Genomic DNA, 19,320 nt, shown 5'->3' on the forward strand with positions numbered 1-19,320 from the left:
GTGTGAGCTGGCGGAGATGGCGATGGCGAAACGTTGACAGTCGAAGCCGGCTGGCTAGCAGGGAATTGCTGAATGGCAGGGGGCATAGACGTTGGGAGAGAGGACGACATAACAGGGGAAGGATGACAAGTGGTAACCGTGGTGACAGGAAGTGAAGAAGGGGTAAGAGCAGATGGCGTGGTGGTTGTCGGGTAGGTGGGTGTTGAGGTCAGAAACGTCGTCGGGAATGGAGGCTCATGGACAACTGGGACAAGGGCTGGATTGGCAGAAAGCTAGGCTTGAATGTACGGAGGGTTTGGCACCACGGCGTAGTGTAGGCAGTGAATCGTCGCGCCCGAAGTGTAGAGACGGCGAATTGCATCCTCGTCGCTGAGATGTACCAAAATCTGTGAAGAGGATGTAGAGGTGAGGCCATCAGTTTTCTATAGACATTATGGACCAGCAGGTCAGCGGCGTGAAGGTCGTTGAAGATGTCATCTTCAGGGATGGCAGGATCCACTCCAGGTATGATGCAAAATGCCATGGTCATGGGGAAGTCGACAGCCAACGACGTATCAACCGATATGCTAATTGAGGTCGGCTGAGTAGCAGATATAGGTGAATCCACCCAGCTGAGCAAAAATAATGCTGAAGTCCAAAAATAATGCTGAAGAAGGACCCGTGGAGGCCACCGCGTAGGCTACTTGGAGCCCCCGGCAGTGCCAATGCACTATGAAAGACTTTGTCTCATTTTCAAAAATTGATGCCTGTCTGGCCATCAGATGATATAGATGTTGATTCCCATAGGGAACGTGAAATATTTGTCCCGAATGAGTAAATTTATAATACCAATATAATTGGTCCGTTATTGGACATTGTAAATTTTCCAGCTAACTCATTCCTGGTTGCCAGCGTTTCGCCCCATTGTGCTAAATTGGGCTCATCAGTTGGTAAACAGCACACCCACCATGACACCTGGCCAGTGCATCCAAGGTGTGAAATAGGAAATATTTTTTAACGTTCCACCCCTAAGATGTTAAAGGAGGTTAGCTCCATAAACAGAATTATTCATCCCTCCAAACCTTGCATAAAGACACTCTTATTTTGTGGCAGGGGAGGAGGGTGGAATCAAATTAAGGGGTGGCACCACGGTATACTACAGATTGCTCGTTTTAAAATTCACCCCCTTAAGTGGATTTTCAGAAAACAAATTATGCACGTTCCTTTACATTTACGGGAGATTCCAAATACCAATTTCCACAGCTGTAACATGTTACGTTTTTTAGATATATCATAGATATACTCATTTAAAAAATTCACCCCATTTGTGACTCCTGTTTACCCCTCTTAAGAAGATTTTCCCAAAACAAAAAGATATGTTTCTTTATTTTTAAAGAAAATTTCAATACCAATTTTCAAGACTGTAACATCTTCAGTTTTTGAGATATAAGTATCCTCATAAAATGTACCCAAACCATTTTTCACCTTTTTTTCACATCCCACAAGAGGATTTTCCAAAAACAAAAAAATATGTGTTTCCTTATTTTTAAAGAAGATTCCAAATACCAATTTTCACATGTTTAAACTGTTAAGTTTTTGAGATATAGAAGTAGATACACTCATTTTAAAAATTCACCCCGCCCCCCCCTTTTCAACCCCCTAGCGAAGGAATATCCAAAAATTTCATTTCTTTATGTATATATATATATATATATATACCAGAATATAAAGGTTTGTAAGAGAATTCTGTTTGCTGTTAATATAATGTTGGCCCATAGGCCTTGTGTTTGATTTCTGGCCAGGTAAGGGATTTGTACCTTGATCTGAGGCTTGGTTTGAGGTCCACTCAGCCTACACAAAAACAAATGATGACCTATCTGACAATGAGATAGCAGGCCCGGTCTAGAATAGCCAGATAACGGCCAAGAGGATTCATCGCTCTGACCGCGGGTCACCTCGTAATCTGCTGGACTTCGTGCTGGGCAGCAGTCAGTTGGTAGGTCAAGGCCAGTCAAGGCTGTAGCACCATGGGATTTGTTCATTTTGTTGACACACCACTCTTAGTGAAAAGTAAAACTAATAAAACTCGTACAGAGACTGTTATAAATGCTACAAAATGAGCCTGTTTTTTGATCACAAAACAGTTGTCTGATCATAAATTTTACTGAAACTGTATCTAGAAACTTCCATACTATTGAAAGCGGAAACTCTTTCATTCCAAATATTATTTAAAATAAATAAACAGTCATTTATAATTTAGAAATAAATTTGTTAGGACTATGAATTCATTGTGATCTCAAATGGAACAAACATATTTTATATCTAAATTTCGAGTTTAGTAAAATGTTGTTGCTTTCTAAATTCCTCCATAAGTTAACAGATGGTAATGAATGCACTTTTCCTAGTCTTGTTCTCACTTAGGTATGGGGTTATATTCTGGGATACATCACTTGTTGCCTTAACCCGCGAGTGGTTGCTAGTCGAAATGTAACGTGAGTGGTCGCGCGTGAGACTTTCTCTCACGTTGAAATAAACATGACTTAATTCACAGTTTTGTGGGGCGTAAGGCTGAAATTTACAACTGAAATGAAACGCAGGTTCCACCTTATATATTTTAGATATAAATGAAATGATTAGCTGTGTGTGTGTGAGAGAGAGAGAGATATATGGCTTTTAGCGCCGGGCATGTCCGAGGACAAATTCGATACGCGAGATGCACGTCTTTTGATTTGACACCCGTAGGTGACCTGCGCGTCATGATGAGGATGAAATGATGAAGAAGACGGTACCAATTAAGGTTAAAATTCCCGACCCCGCCAGGAATCAAACCCGGGACTTCTGTGACCAAAGGCCAGCACGCTAACCATTTAGCCATGGAGCTGGACATGATTAAACGTTTATTAAAGACACAAATTACGACTTAAAATCACATATTGAATGTACATAAAAATAACTTCCGTCCTGAAGTTGTAAAAAAAACAAAATCTCACACATGCATTATATCTAGTAATATTTACGTACAAAGCAAGGTTTCTGAACACAATAACATTTCAGAAACAAGAAGTGCTCATAATACAAATACTAACGGGTTGTGGCGATCGTTGTGTTATTGAGTCGGAAACAAATAGCTATTCCTACAAAAAGAGGGAAAGGACGACATACACAAAGGCGTGTTAATAGTGCCACACAACAAGCAGAGCGCAGGGAAGCATGGTATAAGATATTTGTGGCGTCGAATTATTGAGACCGAACAATCATGAGCAGTAAAGGTAAGATAGAAAGACCTCAACTGAGTAGCGTGCAAATAATTTTTGGGCCCTATTTTCCCAGAGGATTTCCGTAGTAGGTACACGTAGTATAATGAGAGGGAATGAAAAAATGAGAACTCCCAAAATAACAGGTTTGAATAACAGATATATTGTAACGACAACAGAATGGAAACAAGAAGCATTATACAACAACGAGTAAAAATAGATATCTTTGGCTTACACAGGTACTGAAAATAGTTATAATAATGGTTATCCAGTTAAATTTCCAAGGGCTAGATTTGAACAGGTTTTTACATAAATTGGAGTCATTCACACTAAAGTACCAAAACTTTGAAAAGACATACTCAATCTTTCACAAATAGAATGGAACATTCCGGAAATTAATATAAGTGCAAGTAAAAACAATGTCTAATCCCCAAAGGTCAACCAGGCTTGCTTTAAATAAGAAAGACGACAGAACATTTCAAAGACCAGAGAAAATACACTATTCGATTCGCAGATCACAATTTCACAGTGATTAGTTTTTAAAATCTTAATAATAAAAGGTAGAAAGAAAGGACAAGGGAAAAACACGAGAAAGAGAAAAAAAATATATATTAGGAAGCGAAACAAGGAGGATGAAAATTTAAGTAGGGATCAGGCTGCATAGTTCCAGTTGGAAATAATAACGTTGATTACACCACACGCAAAGTTCAAAGTCACTGATAAGGTTGGCAGTCCACCACTCCCTTCTTACACACTAGGAGAAGAAGTCTCAGAACGAAAATTTGTGCACCATAATTGTATTTTGACGTTGAGTCCTGAAGGGACTAGAGTTCAGAATCAAATAGTAGTAAAGCCTCTCAAGGCAAGGAAAAAGCAAGTATTGAAAACATAATGTAAAATACTAGTCTGCTCACCCGGTCTGAAGAGGAAGAAGAAGAAGGTTAACAGCACACAGTCCAGCCGTGCGGAATGCAGGAGCTCCCACTGCCTATTACAAAACACGAAGCACACCTGATCGCTGGTCGAAGGAAAGCGGCGAGTATATATACGCCAGGGAAGGCAAGTCTAGAAAATGCTGGAGAGAGAAGACGTCAGGTGGCGGCGTGGGGAGAAGCGACAGCGCAAGCAGTAGTGAGGCAGACTAGCAAGCAGGCAGAGCAGTATAATGTGTAGCAGCACGGAGCGGAGAAGTATGCTTAAGGTAAGAAAAAATGTTGAGATCGGGAGCTCGTAACAGCGTACAACAGGAGTAAGTTTCCCGCTCCACTTCAAAATAACACCAACGTCATTAGTCGCGTGATGAGAGAATCTCTCACGCAGCGCACACGGACACACAGGAACCTTTGTTCTGACTACGGGATGGGGTGCTTACCCGTCAAATGTGAATTGCTCTACTCACGAAAGTTATAAACTCAGCTAGACGAGGGAACAGTCACCTCCCTTTCATCACTGTGAAGTAATATCACAATAAAAAATAATGTGAGACAAAATCTCATATAGCGACCACTCGCGGGTTAAAGATATTCAAAGTACTAAAAGGAGAGTTATTAGAACGATAAAAAAGTGTAAAAACCTGAAAATAATAGGTCCATCTTTTGAGATAATAATACTCTCCCTCTAACTTGCCCTTTTATTCCTGGAAGCTGTCCTGTTTTTTTTTATAGAAATAATATAATGGAAAACCAGACAGTCACCACTGATTTGCATTTAGGGCTGCCTTCTGTCAAACTCGTTAATCATTTGGAAACATGTCTAATATAACCCAAAAGAATGCTTTCCAAGTGCTTACATGCAACATGTCAAGATGACTGCCCTATAATTATCCGCTTTATGTTTATCACCCTTCCTTTGTACACTTGCCCTACTATAGCAACTCTCATCCATTTTGTATAGCTCCTTCGTATATGTATGTGTACCCCTTAGTCCTGTTTCCTGAAAAGAGGTCAGAGATGAAGTTATAGCGCATGTTTTTTTATGGTCAGATGCCTTTCCTGTCTCCAACCTCTGTTGAGGCACCAACTGGGGATGAAATAAATGATGGTGAATGAAACTGCGTAAGGAGGTGGAAGGAATCGGTTGTGGCCTTCTTCTTCTTCATCCATTCCCTTTCCAGATTCTCTCTGGGTAGGGTAGTGTACCAAAGCCCTCCACCTTACTCGATCCTTCCACCATTCCTCTTCTAGTACTTTATTGCTATCGACTCCCCTATTTGCAATGCAGTCCACAACAGAGCTCCTCCATCTCATTCTAGGACGACCCCTAGGCCTCTTTCCAATCACTGTATCCATGAATGTTCTCTTTGGTATTCTCTCTACTGGCATTCTCATCATGTGTCCAAACCATTTTAGCTTTGCTATATCAGTCTCTTCTTGAAGTTTACACTCTCCCACACTTCTCCTTATCTCCTCGTTTTGTATTCTATCTCATCTTGTCTTTCCCTGTATGCACCTCAAGAACCTCATTTCAGCTGCTTGTATCTTACTTTGGTTCCGCTTGGTTAACGTCCAGGCTGCTGAAGCATAGGTCAGTATAGGTTTATAATAGGATGAGTATAAAACCTTCTTGCACTTTATTGGTACATCTTTGTTCCATACAATGTCTCTCACACACTGGTAGAAACTTGCAGGCTGTTGTATTCTTAAATCAATTTCTCCATCCAAATTTCCATCTTGTGATAGCACGCTGCCCAAATATTAAACATTTTTCACTACTTCAAGAGGTTCATTTCCTATTTTTATCACTCCCCTGGATTTTCTGTTACCTCTTGTCATGATCAAAGTCTTACTTTTTGTAGTTCTATTCTTCATTCCAAAATTTCTTATCTCCTCATTCCATAAATCAACTTGTGTCTGTACTTCCTCTTCATTATCTCCCCAAACTACAATGTCATCAGCTCGTCCATCCATCATCATCTCCTTGATATTATGTAGAATTCTATCCATGATGATAATTAAGAGTAAGGGGGACAATACACTTCCCTGTCTTAAGCCTGTCTCAACTCTGAACCATTCAGTTTGACCCACTTTGGTTCTAATACAGCTTTTGCAATTTTAATACAATGCTATTACCATCTGCATTGTTTCATTCCCAATCTGTGCCTCTGTCAATGTTTTCCATACCAAATTCTTTGGGATACTGTTTCAAAATCTAAAAATGTTACTACCATGTTCTTTCCATATTCCCAATACCTTTCCATCATTTGATGCAATGTAAATATTGGGTCAAATGTGGACCTGCCTCTTCTGAATCCATACTGGTGTTCTGCCAATTTTCCCTCTACTCTGTCTCTTATTTGTCTATCCAAGATTCTTTCAAGGATCTTATCTGTATGAAGTATCAGTATCACTCCTCTGTAATTTTCACGTTGTTTCCTGTCTCCTTTCTTGAAAATTGGTATAATGACCCCTTTCGTCCACTCTTTTGGAACAGTCTTTTCTCTCCATATCACTCTAAAGAATCTATACAACCACTGTAGACCAACTAATCCTGCTGCTATTATCATTTCTATGGTGACCGTGTCAATTCCAGCTGCCTTGCCTCGTTTCTTTCTTTTAGCGGCCCACTCAATCTGTGCCATGGACACCTCGCTTTCCTCATCTTCCATCGGCACTAAATCTGGTTCTTCGATTTTTCCTTGTACCGAGGTATTTTGCACGTTGTAAAGCTGTTCAAAGTATTTTCTCCACCTCTGCAATATATCCTGCTTCTCTGCCATCACTTCCTCCTGTTCATTTTTAATAAAGTTAGCACCTTCTCCTGGGTTCTTCTTCTTTTGTTTCCGGTTGTATCTTCTTGCAGAGATTCAGTGAATTTTTGCCAGCATTCCTTTTTCTCTTCTTGAACCACCTTGGAGCACTCCTTCTTGCAGTGCTGTATTCTGTTTTGCATTCTGTTGTTCTGTTTCTCACCCATCTTTTCCAACCTTGTTTCTTCCTTTTAACTATATCTTTTACCCTGTCATTCCACCAGGGCATTTCTTGATCTTTCTTCCTGCCTGATACTCTTCCACAGGTCTTTTCTGCAGACTTGACCATGGCTGTTTTAAAGTGTGCCCATTCTTCTTCGACCCTTCTGATTTTTTCCTTAGGTATACTTGTTTTAATGTGTGTCTGGAACTCTTCATTTATGTCCTTCTCCTGCAATTTCCACACCCTTAGCTTTCTCTGCCTAATCTCAGTTATCTTTTGTATCTTTCTGATCTTTAACTTAGCTATCACAACTTTGTGATCTCCTTCGAAAGATTCACTTGGGAGGGCTGTTACGTCTACCAACATTTTCCTGTTACCTTTCTCGACCAAAATGTAATCTATCAGAGTTTTGATTTTGTTATCCCAACTATATCTTGTATCTTCTGACTGTTTTTCTTTCGAAACCATGTGTTACCAGTGATCAGCTCATTTCTACAAAAGTCTACCAAAATATCTCCAGCCTTGTTTCTCTTCCCATATCCAAATGGACCTATAATCTCCTCATCTCCTTTTCTTTACTGACCTACTTGGGCATTCATATTTCCTATGATCATAACTTGTTTGTCCTATGTATGGCCTTCCAGATATTCAAGGTATTCCTCTAGATCCATATCTGTATTTCCTGTTTGTGGAGCATACCCTTGAATTATATCTGTAACACCAGTTTCAAGTCTCAATCTGACATTAATAAACCTGTCATTTATTTTATGTTTTCCACCAATTCTAGGTATTCCTTTAGGTTGTGGCCTATGAGTAGCAAATGTCCCAGAATTTCCATGAAAGTGAAAATGGGAAACTACGGGAAAACCATTCTCAGGATAGGCAACAGTGGGGTTTCAATGCACTTCTCAAATGCAGATGGTTGGCTACATAGCCGTAGTGCATTGCATGCTATTCCACTCGGCTGGTGTACCTCATTCATGCAAACAGTAATCAGATATGTACTTCAAATATGGTATTACATCCTAACCCATTGCCTGTAGTATATCCCCAGAAATATTATCAATCTTCAATGGTTCTACTTTTTTTTTGTAAGTATTAACATCATAGGTTACATCCCTGTACAAAGGGTTGGTGTTAGGAAGGGCATCCAGCTGTAAAGCAGTACCAAATCTACATGTGTGACACAGTTTGCACCTGTGACCCCACAGGTGTGGGAAAAAGCTGTAGTGGAAGAAGAAGATATCATCATAGGTAAATATCAGTACTTCGCTATTACCGACACCTCTACCTGGACATTATCCTTATGTCCAACAATCATTACGTACTGTAGACTATATGCTTTTACCTCCTCTAAATCCTTACATATACACTCCCCTGTTTCATTAATGATTCCTGGGATGTCCTTCCTGGAACCTGTTTCTGCCTTATTTCCTTCTTTTTTTTTTTTTTTTAGCTCGATAGCTGCAGTCGCATAAGTACGGCCAGTGTCCAGTAATCGGGATATAGTAGGTTCGAACCCCACTGTCAGCAGCCCTGAAGATGATTTTCTGTGGTTTCCCATTTTCACACCAGGCAAATGCTGGGGCTGTACCTTAATTAAGGCCACGGCCACTTCCTTCCCATTCCTAGGCGTTTCCTATCCCATAGTCGCCATAAGACCTATCTGTGTCGGTGCAACGTAAAGCAAATAGCAAAAGAAAAAAAAAAATCCCTAAAATTCATATGACTACCCAGTATGCTTGCCAACATATTATCCTTAGCAGACCTTTATGCTAAGTTCAATTTCCTGTTAAATTCCTTCAATCTCTCCTTACTTCCACAACCATTCCTAATTATTCCTTTCCAACCTGCACCTACTTCTTAAAATTATTTCTCTGTTGTATACTGGGTCTTTATCATTTCTTTCCACCTTTAAAGGTACATACCTATTTTTACATTCCTCAACAATTGCTTTAAACCCATCCCATAGGCTATTTACATTTTTATTTACCATTTTTCACTGATCATAATTACTTATTTTAAAACCGTTTCATGCCTTCCTTATCAACCTTCACTCAGTTGCCAAAAACCTTCAGGGTGTTAGTATGATGTTATACCACTAGAAAAAAATGGTGATCATTTATACAATCTTTTATTTCAGTTTCTGTATAGAGCCCATCTGGTGTTATCAGCACTATGTCTACAATATTCTTCACTCTAGTTAGTTCCATCACTGTCCGATTCAGCTGTCCATCCAACATTAACTTATTTATCATTTGTTGGTCATGCTTTCTGTTGTTTGAATCACCTTCCCAATTAATATTTGGTAAATTGAGATCACTGAGCATAATCACATTCTTTTCACTGTCTTTTCCCACATAGCTGATTATCTTATCAAATAGTTCTGAGTCAGCACCACCTTTTCCTGGCAGTTACACCTCAAAAAACATCAAGTTGCCTATTGTCTTTAGGGATAAGCCTTCATGTTTCTCATCCTTAACTTTTCACAGCATACAAATTCATCTTTCCTGTCTCTACAACAAACACTCCAGTTCTGGGAGAAAATTTCACACATCAATTACATTACTTCTCAGCCTGACTTCAACTTGTATATATGTATTAAATGACTTAATTCTTTTTTTTTTTTTTTTTTTTTTTACAGTTTGCTTAATGTCACATTGACATAGATAAGTCTTAGAGTGATGATGGGATAGGAAAGGGCTAGGATCAGAAAGGAATCAACTGTGGCCTTAATTAACAGCCCCAGCATTTACCTGGTATGAAAATGGGAAACACAGTAAACCATCTTCAGGGCTGCTACTATCTCCCTAATGCAAGCTGACAGCTACGTGACCCAAACCACGCAGCCACTTGTTTAATTCTATTTCTTTCCTAACAATACTTCTACAATTCAACACTAACATCTTTGTCATTACTACTTCATTTGCAGCTTCCTGTGCTTTCATCAGAACTTCCTAGTTCACCCTGCTTCCCTGAATAATAGTTCCCTTAAGGTTAAAGTAATATTTATGATCATAAAACAGGACACAAAATTAAAATGTGTCATCATTTCAAGCGCAACTCTGTGTTCGAAAGGAACTTTTCAATCAGGGCCAATATCTTGTGATAAGTTGCCCCAAGACATAAAGACAGATTCAGAAATTGAAGTCTTTGAAAAGTAATATTTACAGTCCACTACTTTTATTTAATGGTTGAGTATCTGAATAGTTCTATATAGAACAGTCAAGATTAATGTATAATATGTTGATAGTATCCTTAAATAATTATATTTATATAATGTCTGTCTGTGCCCAGCTCCATGGCTAAATGGTCATCAATGAGGCTTTTAATTCAGAGGTTCCCAGATTCTATTCCTGGCCGGGTCAGCGATTTTCATCGCATCTGGTTCGTTCCTCTGATGTGAGCACTGGTTGTTTGTGTTTGTCCCAACACACTCCTCTGCATATTCACATCATATACACAGTACCAACCATCACAGAAATACGCAATAGTGAATACATCCATCCTCATAGGTTTGGCTGTAGGAAGGGCCTCTGGCTGTAAAACAGAGCCAAGTCCACAGTTACAGCATAGTTCTCACGCGCGACCCCATGAGGATGTGGGAAAAGTAGTAGAAGTAGAATGCTGTGTGTCTGTTGGGTTCCATCATTCCACAGGTTAGTTGGATCCTCAAATAGCACATTGAACACTTTCTATCAATCTGTCCAGGTCCATCTCTGGTGATATAAATTGTAATGTTTGCTTCACACTGTGTCTTCTGGTTTGGACTAGAACAAGTTTGTTACTTTTATTGATCTGTCTTTGATTCTTCTTTGGCTTTGATAACATGAAAATGATTCGGGTATGAGCAGTGCTTGCAAGAATTTTTCTTACGCAACAAGTCCTTGTGATGAATGGTATGAAGGTGTCCCTTGTAGGGTTGGTTGGTATTTGCACCTCAGTGGGCTTGGCAGACCGATACGTAATAGCTACGTTCTGGTATAATGAGGAGAACTACCTTACTCCTCATATCCATAGTATGTCCTTTTGGTTATGCCAGGACTTTCTGAATCTGTTGATGATGGAACTGTTGAAAATCCAGGCTGAGGAGTCCGTACTGGTATACATTCAATATATCATAATATACTGTACATTGTTCAGTTGAATATGATATCAGAGAATGAACTGATCAAACAAACAATGATAGAAGGAGGGTTTTAGCTCCACTGTTGTCTGATATGTATAAACAATGTATCCTCTTTGGTCCTGTGGAGAAATATGGGCCCATTAATTCTAGAATGTTAATGGTAAATGGAATACAGGGACTGTCATTTGTGATTCAATCTTTCATAGTTTTTAATTTCTAATTTTAGTGAAACCTAATTAATTAAATGATATTCAAGGAGTGGCATGAGAATGAATGTGTTCAATTACGTGAAAAGAATGAATTAGCAGTGAAATGAATCATAAGGCTTCCTTGCTCCTATCACAAATACTGAAGAATACATTTAAAATGTCAGGAGTGACTAAGAAGCCATAGAAATGTGTCTGGCATGGCTTTACCTTGAGCCTGGATAATTTTATTAGAAGAGCCTGACACTTTGACTGGCTTCTTTCTTATCTTTGTATGCTCAGAAAGTGACAGGCCAGAACTAGGAATGGATTGGATCAAACATGGTGAGTTCCAAGCAGCTTCCAAGTTTGAATAATAATAAATAATAATAATAATAATATAATTGGTCAACAGTTAGTTTAATTACATCCCCATGACTTCCTGCTTAATTAATAGCTTAAATATTAAGACGCTATTGAAATTGAAGCTTTTTTATACTTACTTGTTCAGCATAGCAATAAATGTGTTTAATCTTTATTATAATACATTTTATGTTTATAAGTCAGTAATTCTTGTATTGTATTATTTCTTTCCAGCTAAACTTACTTGTACACTTTTGGCTGTCTTCCTGCTCACAGCTGTCTGTGATCACACTGAAGCAAATGTTCGTCATGATGATATCTGTGGAAATTACAACGGACGTAGACTATATTTAGAACTTGGTGGACGTGGTATTATTACTGCACAAAATGTGACATCAGTTTTACATGACAAACAACCCTCGTCTTTAACATCTCACTACTTCAATGTAACTTCTCATGAGCAGTGCAGTGTGGAGTTAGTGACATGTCCTGGTTGTATTATTGCTATTAATTTCCTTCATATTAACCTCTCACATCACTGTAGTGGAGCAAATGTTGTTATGGATAGTCCATGCCGCTGTGACTATGTGTGGTTATCAGAACCTCCATACGAAGATGTATCAGGCACTCCATTTTGTGGTCTGCATATAGCACCCCAAGGAGATGGAACCAGCTCACTGACTTACCGTTCCCAGACTCGCTCCCTCTCTCTTGTGCTTTTGTACAGTGAATCTCATGCAAATGCATTCACTTTGGAATATTCAGCGGAACGTAAGTTGAAAAATTCATAATTTCCTTCTTGTATGGAAATAATTAGTTATTAGATATATAGTATTTTGGTTATATATTTGGTCTTACTTACTGATATTAACAATAGCGAGATCCACGTGAACCCAGCCCTCATCCAAGAAAGGCAGCTGCCAATTGATACATCAGGGACCTATAATATCTGTAGAGCCACAAAGATGGTTAGTTTTGGGGTTGGGAATAATAATGAAATTATTTTTCTACAGTACATTAATTAATGGCTTCTTTTTACTTTGACTGAGGGAATCTATCAGTTCATGTTTAAGTGATTGAAAACAGTCATGCTGTTAATGCTAAACTGATTTAGCATAATGCAAGAATAAACTAGGTTTTCTGCTTTTAATATCCAGAAAAGAAGGCTAACTGGAGCGAAATATGTAAGTATAGGAAACAGATGGAGAGCATGACTTACCATGTAAGCATGCGTGGGTCAAGTATGCATATTTTTCAGTTATGTGTACTCTGCCCACACTTGCTTACACAATAAGTCACTGTTATCCTTTGTTTTATATATTTTAAGATTTATTTAAGATTATTGCATTTCCTAATGTTAATATTAGGTTGTCTAAAATGCTTTGAATATTTTCTTAGGTGAAGGTGAAATTAATTTTATACATTTAAGAAAAAGTGCCAAAGATGTATGAATACCTTACCATTGTCATACAAAACAGAAAATTCTTTGTTTCCTCGATCTGACCTTTCCTCTCTCTCTCTCTCTTTTTTTTGTAGTTTACTCACCTGATTACAGTTCATCCATGCTGACTGATTATATGTGGGAGTAGCTCATAGCAAAGCATGATTTTCAAACCCTGAGAGATGCAAAGTCTTTACATGCATATTCTGTAAATCATCTCCAAACTACTGATTCTTTTACTCCAAACATTCCCCAAATGTATTTTATTTTTATTCTTTTTATTGTTTGTGCAGGTTTTTCTCCTTTTATATGAAGAATAGATACAAAAAGTCACCTGTTGCTCATATATGATTGAATCTCAATAGGAATACAGTATACAGCTTCTGTTGATAGTGATTGACTTTTAATGAGAGATACCGTCAAATATCACCTTTCAAGTGGTTGCAACATATCTTTTTTTAAACTGTAAAACTCCCTACTAAATGACTTAAGTGAGTTGGCTGCGCAGTTCGGGTCACATAGCTGTGAGTTTGCATTTGAAACATGGTGGATTCAAACCCCACTGTTGGCAGCCCTGAAGGTGGCTTTCCATGGTTTCCCTTTTTCACACCAGGCAAATGATAGGGCTATATCTAAATTAACCTTTACTGGTCTACTGGTGGCTGGCCCTGATATGTTTTTCTCAAGGAGGTCGAATGTTGGGCAGAACCCGACGTAATTTACGATGATCTTACAACAATTATATGCTTCATTGAGCAATATTGGTGGTTGTTGTAACTTCTCGAAGTAGTTAATTAAATATCTCAATATATATCAAAACCCTACTATCGAATTCCAACAAGAAACAACCAAGTCTTTCTGTTTATGTTCTGCATATTCATTTAGCATCATGACGTCTACCGGTAATGTAGACAGCAAACATATCCGGACCTTTTTTGAGCGATTCGGGCATTATTGATGCAGTTGAGAATTTTGACAGTGATATTACATATTCTTTGGATATTTCTGAACAAGTTAAACGAAAATTGGTGGAAGGAATATCGGCTGAGAAAAATTCCGTGTGAGGATCAGCAAAGCAAGGACGCCAATCAACATGTGACACATGTGAAAGGCTGAATGGGAAATCACATTTATTTATTGCAATGAGAAAAGCAACACAAAGGACTGCGCAGTGTGTTCTAAAAGGAAAATCAATGGGGTTCGACGAGAAACTGTGTACTTTTGTGCAACTTGTGAAAATAAGAAAACCTGGTCTGCATCCAGGTGACTGTTTCATACTGTACCACACGAGAGTCGATAACAGGACTAAGGACTAAAGTTGTAGGTGTGAAACAAATTAGAATAGCAGAATCAGTAGCAAAATCAGCCCTGTATTTGAAGTTTAGTTAAATTGAAGCATTTGTGTGAGAATTGTAAAACTTGCCCCTTTTAAATACAATCTTCTGAGTAAACATTCTCTATTTAAATATGACTGCTAAAGGTTAAGGACATGGCTGCTACTTTCCCATCCTTACTTTGCCAAAAACCGGGCTCGATAGCTGCAGTCGCTTAAGTGCGGCCAGTATCCAGTAATCGGTAGATAGTGAGTTCGAACTCCACTGTCGGCAGCCCTGAAGATGGTTTTCCATGGTTTTCCATTTTCACACCAGGCAAATGCTGGGGCTGTACCTTAATTAAGGCTATGGCCGCTTCCTTCCCATTCCTAGGCCTTTCCTATCCCATCGTTACCATAAGACATATCTGTGTCAGTGCGACGTGAAGCAAAATAGCAACAAAAAAAAAAAAAAAAAAAAAACAGCAACAACTTTGCCAAAAACCTTCCAAGTGTTTGTGCAACATTAAACCACTAGCAAAGAAAAATTCCATACTAAACATTCAAGCATACAGCTATCAATACAGCTCAGAAATTTCGGTCCACCAATATTAATACGTTTTTGTGTTTTTGAATCAAAATTACTGAAAATGAAGCCTCAGTCATAAACCTTATATCATTCTGTTAAATATTTGGATTATCAACTTTTATTAAATAAAGGAAGGTTTTAATACAGTTTTACATATAGAATGATAGGGACATGGAAATGAACACACAATAGGATAAACACAATGTAAGATCAGTATGAGAAAAAGGCACAACAGAAAGAGGAAACAAGGACAAACATGAAAATATGAAAGGACAAGGACAAACTTCACATCTTCATTCACTGCTGTCTTCAAATAAATAGCCTCTCTCCTCATCAATCCCAGTTCTTTTAGATCCATTCTTCTCAGCCCCTGACCAGCTTCTTTCTGTTTCCTTCCTCATCAGGAGGGTGGGCTTCAAACACACCCTGAAGGGCCTTTTTGATAGATCTTCAGGCTTGATGTGGGAAGTGTAGGATAAGAAGTACAAAATCAGTGGGATTTTATGGCTCTATGGCTTGAATAATTCATACATGAATTAACTGTTGGCAAGAAGTTCCAAATTGTATGTTTCTAAACAAGACAGACAATTTTAAAATGTAGAAAGTGAGAGAAGCAGTCAGTTGTTCTATTCTTGGTTTTTATAAAAATAATATATGTAGCCTGTATGAAAGACAATATCCGCTTTAATCGTTCGTCCCACCATAAAAAGAGTATAGTTCAGCACAATGAACCAAAAAAAAATAACAACCTAAGATTCATGTTTTGATATGTTTAGCGAGTGTAATATGTAATACTGATCCCACAACAATTGGCCTATGATGTATTCATCATCACTGGTTTACAGTTCAAGTTTCCGTAGTACTGTTGATATGCCTCTTTGACTCTTCTCTATTCATGAATGTCTTGTTCTCCCTGACATCCTCCAGTGTCCTTCCCCTGGCTGCATTATCAGTCTTGACTATATCCGTCCAGCGGGTTCTAGGTTTTCCAATCAAGCATTTTTATTCTATCTCTCTTTCCAAATGCTCTTGGGCTCCTCTTACACAACAGAACAGAACAGAATAGAATATTCCCATCCCCTAGTTCTGGATCGCTTGAAACTGGGGAAAGGATTAGATGTAATTACATTAAGTTTGATACATGCATTACATTTTCCTTTTACAATTATTTGACTATTACTACACTAAATATAATTTATTTTGTCCTAGACGTTAACAATGCTATATAGTCTAGGAGAACATGTATCTTCCCCCTCTTTAGCTTATTTAGTGCTTACTTTTATGTCACAGGTCTTATGGAGTATCCTACCATTACAACATGCCTTATGACTGAATTAAATGAGTGGATGACTGCATGAATTGGTAAATGGATGGTTTCATGGTTGAACTGTAATGGACTGCATTGAACATTCCATTATGAGTGAGATCCTGACTGCCTACTGAATGTATAAATGAATAGATGAATGAGTACATGAATGAATGGTCTGGATTCCAAATCCTCTCGCCCAGTCGCGGGTAGCCACCAACTGCTGGGAGAGTTTCATGCATTGTGAATTGATGAATGGATGCTTCCCAGATTGAATTTAATTCCAGAGTGAATTAGCCACCAACTGGGGAGGGAGCATTCAGTACAGGATGCGTGCTTGATTGTGAATTGATGAAATAACTTGAAGTTTTAATTGTGGGTGAAAGAAATACCGACTGCTTAAATAGAGAATGAATTGATGGATGGCTGAATGCATGAATGAATGGACTGGATTCCAGGTCCTCTCTCCCAGTCACAGATAACCACCAACTGGGGAGAGAGTTTCATGAATGAATGAATTAATGAAGGAAGGAGTGTTCTCATTAAATTCACCTGTACTTAACAATGAATCAAGGATGGAAGATAATGACATGACAGTGCAACGATTTATATATTACTACATGTAATATGATATTTAACTTACTAGTAATTATATTCATTATTCTAGGACAGGCATGCCTCTTATCCTTGTCCTTCATTATTCTCGTTCATACATGTTTTCTTTTTCTTATTTCTTTTCTCCAATACTTTTTAAAATACAAAACTTTTTTGCTATTCTTCCTGGTGTAATCCACTCTTTATTTAATAGCTTAACAATTGTATAGAATTCTCTCTCTCTCTCTCTCTCTCTCTCTCTCTCTCTCTCTATATATATATTTTTATTTTATATTCACTTCCCAGATATTTAACTCTCAGTGCTTTGGTTGCCCTACACACTTAATAAATGTGCTTCTTCCATTTCTTCTCCACAGAGTAAACACTGATTTTCACTATCTCTCTCTCTGACCCTTACTTTTATATATTCCCGTTAGTCACCACACCATTCCTTTTACTTCTCTGTTAGGAAGCCTTTCTCTCCTTATTGCCATATTTTGTATAATTTTACAAAATTCCAACAGTGTCCTTTTAGTTCCACATTCTGCCATAATTGTCTGTTTCTCAATATCCTTCACTCTAACCATTACTTTCTTGCTGAATTCCTTATCTTTATACTGAATCTCTTTATCCTAGTGGCTTCCCATTCCTATTCTGTCAAGCATGCTTTTCACTTTCGTTAGCCAGTAATCATCCTTTAAGTGTTCCATCTGTTGTTGGTATGCTAAATTCAGTATTTTCCTCCCATCTCCCTTATTATTTTATTACTTTCCTAGCTATATCTGCTTGAATGCTTATATCCTCACATAGTCTTCTAACTCTGCTATTGGTCATGCAATCTGGAAGCCCCATAATTATTTTGCAGAATTTATTATTTATTACATCTACTTCTTTTCTCTCTCTACTTCAGTGCCCCATATTTCATCCCCGTACAATGCTCTTGAAATCACCAGCACATTTAAAATATTTTTATGTAACTTGTATTCAGTATTAGGCATCTTCCTCTCTAAACACCTTGTGTTGGATAAAGCGGCCAACACTTTCATTTTGGCCTGTCTTATTTGCTCATTCCAGATCACATTCGAAGTCATTATAATTCCTAGATATTCTATTTTATTTAAAGCTTCTAGTTCTGTGCCCTCTAATCTTCAGCCTCTTCAATTTTTCTTTATTTATTTCCTTTATTTTTTACATATCATTACTTTTGTTTTCTTAATATTTATTTTCAGATTTCATATTCTGCAATATTCAGCAGTTTTATTAAGACTGTTTTACATACCACCTGGTGTTTAGAAAATAATAATGATGTTATTGGCTTTACGTCCCACTAACTACTTTTATGGTTTTCGGAGACGCCGAGGTGCCAGAATTTAGTCCTACAGGAGTTCATTTATTTGCCAGTAAATATACCGACATGAGGCTGACGTATTTGAGCACCTTCAAATACCACCGGACTGAGCCAAGATTGAACCTGCCTAGTTGGGGTCAGAAGGCCAGTGCCTCAACCATCTGCACCACTCAGCCCGGCCTGGTGTTAGAGAGAGCAGACATAGGTTGTCCGCGAAAATTAGGCCAGGAATTTCTTTATTATTTGTCCATGGACATGTTCTATCCTCCTTCCCTTGATTATACAATACATCATTAATGAAAAGTATGAACAATACTGGGTATAATTTACATCCTACTTAAGTCCAATATTTGAGTGTATGATTTGAGTGTTACTGTTAAGTTTTCTTTTACTTTAATCGTGCATATCACCTCTGTGTATAGTTCTATGACCCTGATCATTTTATTTGACAACCCTATTCTAACAATGCTAAAAAGAGAGAGATATTTTACCTATTCAATACAATGATATTAGGTAGAACATCTTTCTCTTTTTAGCATTGTATATATTATTGTATTATTGTACAATAATATTATTGTATTGAATAGGTGGAACATCTTTCTCTTTTTAGCATTGTAATTATTAGTTCAATACGGATCAGTGATGAAGTTTTTAACTTTAAATTTAAACCCTATTCTAGCCAGCTTTGCAACAACAGCCCATTTGTTCAGTGAATCAAAAGCTTTCTGGAGATCTATCTCTGTAATATGCAATCTCCCACCTTTCCTCTTTAAATATTTGTCTATTATTGTTTTCATTATTAATATATTTTCTGTAGTTCTTATTCCTTTCCTAAATCAAGACTGGTACACTGTGAGTATAAGAGTAATCTTCTGCCTATTTCATAATTACATTTTTGCCAGACTCTTCTTA

At 37.9% G+C, this 19,320-nt stretch overlaps 1 protein-coding gene across 1 annotated transcript in view; it reads left to right on the plus strand.

The window, feature by feature from the left end:
* The first annotated feature begins 433 nt into the window (after positions 1–433).
* The window catches only part of Culd (CUB and LDLa domain), a 374,725-nt gene continuing 355,838 nt past the window's right edge, over positions 434–19,320 (plus strand). Inside the window, exons 1-5 of the mRNA XM_068226057.1 lie at positions 434–504; positions 9,634–9,731; positions 10,657–10,800; positions 11,759–11,800; positions 12,053–12,589. Of these exons, the coding sequence (XP_068082158.1) occupies positions 434–504; positions 9,634–9,731; positions 10,657–10,800; positions 11,759–11,800; positions 12,053–12,589 (892 nt within the window). The remainder of the gene's footprint in view (positions 505–9,633; positions 9,732–10,656; positions 10,801–11,758; positions 11,801–12,052; positions 12,590–19,320) is intronic.

The sequence above is a fragment of the Anabrus simplex genome, chromosome 2 (assembly GCF_040414725.1).
Source record: "Anabrus simplex isolate iqAnaSimp1 chromosome 2, ASM4041472v1, whole genome shotgun sequence".
Taxonomy (NCBI): domain Eukaryota; kingdom Metazoa; phylum Arthropoda; class Insecta; order Orthoptera; family Tettigoniidae; genus Anabrus; species Anabrus simplex.